The sequence below is a fragment of the Phragmites australis genome, chromosome 4 (genome assembly GCF_958298935.1).
Source record: "Phragmites australis chromosome 4, lpPhrAust1.1, whole genome shotgun sequence".
Classification (NCBI taxonomy): Eukaryota; Viridiplantae; Streptophyta; class Magnoliopsida; order Poales; family Poaceae; genus Phragmites; species Phragmites australis.
The window spans coordinates 5,795,174-5,798,937 of NC_084924.1; the positions used below are offsets into that span (position 1 = coordinate 5,795,174).

At 45.7% G+C, this 3,764-nt stretch overlaps 1 protein-coding gene across 1 annotated transcript; it reads left to right on the forward strand.

The window, feature by feature from the left end:
• Window positions 1-1,165: 1,165 nt before the first annotated feature.
• LOC133914116 (protein ASYMMETRIC LEAVES 2-like) lies at window positions 1,166-2,122 on the forward strand. The gene has a single exon (XM_062357268.1). It carries the CDS (start codon window positions 1,173-1,175, stop codon window positions 2,046-2,048), a length of 876 nt encoding a protein of 291 aa, XP_062213252.1. The 5' UTR covers window positions 1,166-1,172; the 3' UTR covers window positions 2,049-2,122.
• The last annotated feature ends 1,642 nt before the right edge of the window (window positions 2,123-3,764 follow it).

A 3,764-nucleotide genomic window follows, 5' to 3' on the forward strand; every position in this document is an offset into this window, starting at 1 on the left:
TTGGGTTTTGGGCTAATTTTTGAAGCTCGAGCCTAATCTAAAAAAATCTATAGGCTGGGAAGTTAAGCCTGAGCCCGGCTCTATGCACTGGTCAAGCCAGGTTGGATCAGGCTTATGGGGCCGAGTTGCCCATGAGCAGACCTAATAATAGCTATACATCCTATTTTGCTTTGATCTCAAAAACAGATGTTACAATGGGAGGTTTGTATGTATTAGTCCTAAGACTCTATAGACGGATTTTTTCATGTTCCTGGTCCTAGAAGCTCTAGTTGGATGGTTCTAATCTATGCCATAGATCTTTGAAGGGTGCCTCTAGCTTCTATTCGACTAAGTTTGCTCTAGGGTTTCGTGATTTCAATGTTCTTGAAGGTTTAGGTTGCCTTGCGAGGTAGACTTGTGTTAGCGTATAAAGGCTTGTCCTAGATGTACCTCCTCCTTCTTTTATAGTTGGAGCGTAACTTATTCAGACTATTCCAAGTGTGATCTTTCTGAATCTCAACTCTCCCAGATATTTATGAGACTCTTATCGAATGCAGGATAGTTTCCTTATCGGATACTCACATACTCAGTGTTTATCTGCATGTCTTAATTACTTTATTGCGGTTACGAACCATACATAATAAGTAAATGACACGTGTGGTATAGATAACTAATATAGATATTACGTATTTATGGAATATATAATTAATAGAATTTTCCCGTGGTTAAATAGCTTAGTTTAAAATCTAGCCCCCGCTAACGAGGAAACCGGCCGGCCTCTAGAATTTCCTTTGATTTTTCTGATTTATAGTTGATGGTTTCCACGGATCGTTTACTGTCGGATTTCTTGTGACGCTCGTGAGTAGCGACCAGCCTCCCCAACGAACGAACGCATCCATCCAGACCACGCATCCAATTCTCTCTCTTCCCTCCACCTGGTCGTTTCGTTCCCTCCTGCACGCACAGCCGCCCGTGGAGTGGAGGTCCATTCGCGCATGGGTTGATCCTTTCTTATTCTTCCATTGATAAGGATCAAGCCCTAGCTCGCTCTCTCGGAATGGGCTGTTCGTTTCGTTTCTTCTCTCTGCATGCAGATCGCATCCACCCATTGATCCATCCATCCGGTTAATTTGTGGTCCACAATGGTGGCGGCCTCGATCGGAGTAGTCGGAGAGGTGATCAGGTGAGGATCGATGTCGTCATCGAGCTCGCCGTGCGCGGCGTGCAAGCTGCTGCGGCGCAAGTGCACGCAGGGGTGTGTCTTCGCGCCCTACTTCCCGCCGGACAACCCCGCCAAGTTCGCCAGCGTGCACCGGGTGTTCGGTGCCAGCAACGTGTCCAAGATCCTCACCGAGCTCCCGCAGGCTCAGCGGGAGGACGCCATCAACTCGCTCGCCTACGAGGCCGACGCGCGCCTCCGCGACCCCGTCTACGGGTGCGTCCCCTACATCACCGTCCTCCAGCTCAGGATCAATCAGACCCGCGACGAGCTCGCCACCGCGCGCAAGGAGCTCGCGGGGTACATCGGTCCGGCCGCCTTCGCGCCCTTCGTCGCCGCGCCGCAGTACCATCACCCCGGCGCGCACTACGGTGACGCCGCCGGGATGGGGCTCGCCGTCGGCGTCGCGCACGGGCACCCGCACCCGCAGATGGTGCAGCTCCAGCACCACCAGATGGCGGAGGCTCAGCAATTGGCCACCGCGGTGGAGGTCGCGAAGGAGCAGGACATGATGATCAGGCAGGCCGCGGCCTACGCGCACGCCCCGCCCAGAAGTAGCTCCGGCGCGACGGCGGCGGTCGTGCCGCCCGATGCAGCGGCGTACGAGGGCGGTTTCCTCTTCCAGCAGCAACCGCCGCCGTCACAAGCGCAGACGGCGGTGGCGCTTACGTACCAAATGGAGCAGGAGCCATCACCACCGCCGTCGTCGTCGGGTCAGTCGCATGCCGAAGAAGTGCCGCAGCAGCAACATACGGATGGTAGCGACGAGGGCAGCGGTGGTGTCGTGCCGCCGGCCTCACCTGACGGACGGCCGCATGCTCGGCCGCCCTCCAGCACCACCGTGTCTTAATATTTGTGCCGTCCTAATTTAGCCTTTTATTTTTCTTTGCCTTGCTTATTATGTTTTTTTTTTCGTTTTATTATCGTATGATGCCAAAAAAAAGACGATAGGTGTCCATAGTAACTTAAAATAAATATCACTACGTAAAAAATAGATAAAAAAGATATAAAATTAGTGACAGGTCGTAACATAATCTATCATTTAGGATAATAATAACATATTGTAGTTATGACGTGTCACTTATTATTAATTTTAAGTAACGGATTATCCTAAGCCAGTCATAAGTGACAGGTTATTCTTAACTAGTCTTAAGTGATGAGTTATTCTTGATCAATCATAAGTGATATGTTAAGTTAAGATTCGTTACTTATTACCAATCATAAGTGACAAATTATCATAACTAGTCATTAGTGACAGATCAAGTTGTAATCCATCACTAATGACAAATTTATTAGCGACGGATCGTCCTAGACCCGTCAAATTGTGACCTGTCACTAATGACGTTATTTTTTTCTAGTGCAACACCAATGACTTTATTGGTGACGGGTGGCTCGTCACCAATAACTTATGACATGAATATTTTTTAGTTTTTCTTATTTTTTTCTCACCTCAGCAACATTGGAATATTAACCATTATACATTTCTACTCAATTTTGATGTAAGAGGTGATGTTTATAGACACAAACACGTGTTTCAAAGAAGTTGCAGAAAATTCAAGCGCGATAACTCAATCTTCCAAGCCAAATTTGACCTTAAAATTTTGACGGAACCGACATAGTCAGTCAGCAAAGGATGTAACCTTTTCTGTAGATGTCTGTAGAGTAAAAAAAAAATTATCGAAACCAGAATCCGTAGGTAAAAGTTATATCTATTTTATCGAACACACTCTAATTCACCTATCAAATTATGATTGTTGCCATGAGATATTTACAAATTCATAAAATATTATACAACTTTGAATGAAGAAAATTTTTATATGTAAGTCAACAATTCACTGGATTCAGTATCAAACAATTCAGTTGCTAATAATTTGGAAAAAATAATCATCAGTGATAGATCATTGTTAAGATCTGTCACTTATGTTTAGTCATAGTTGACGAGTCAAGTTATGACCTGTCACCACTAACCTCATTGGTGATGGTTCTTTATCCGTCACAGATTATGACACATCAGTAACGCATTCAAGATAATAGGTGCAGAACCCATCACTAATAACAATTACTAACCGTCACCTATAACTTTTTCACATAGTATATGGTGATGCCAGGATATAATAAACCCGATTCAAGCTTCATGAATCACATGTGAGGTGTTATGTCAGTAACCTCTTTTTATGGCTTAACAGTCCAGGAAATACTTCGCACACAACTATTTTCTTACGCCGTTACAAGACTGTTTTGAAACTATTCTCTCGGCATTGTGAAGATCATTTTGTGGTGCGGGGATGGAAGGGCGTACTTCATGGAACCATAAGGCACAAGAAAGGGGCTTCTGGGTGGAGGGTTTACTCCACTTATGTACGACGGTGAAACCTCAGCGGGTCAACACGTGCTGAGAGGCATTGGAAAGGCTTTGCAATGGATTCCTAGTGCACACCTCATAAGTATGTAAGAGTCATCCGTCGGCCAACGGGTGCTTGGAAAAATAGGAAGACATGTTTTATGGGTCAAATGTACGACCTCTACAGAGTGAAAACTGATATATCAGCTGTGCTCATGGTCATGA

What these genes read in the sequence shown, in the direction of transcription:
- LOC133914116 (XM_062357268.1), top strand. Translation starts at nt 1,173, where the DNA reads ATGTCGTCATCGAGCTCGCCGTGCGCGGCGTGCAAGCTGCTGCGGCGC.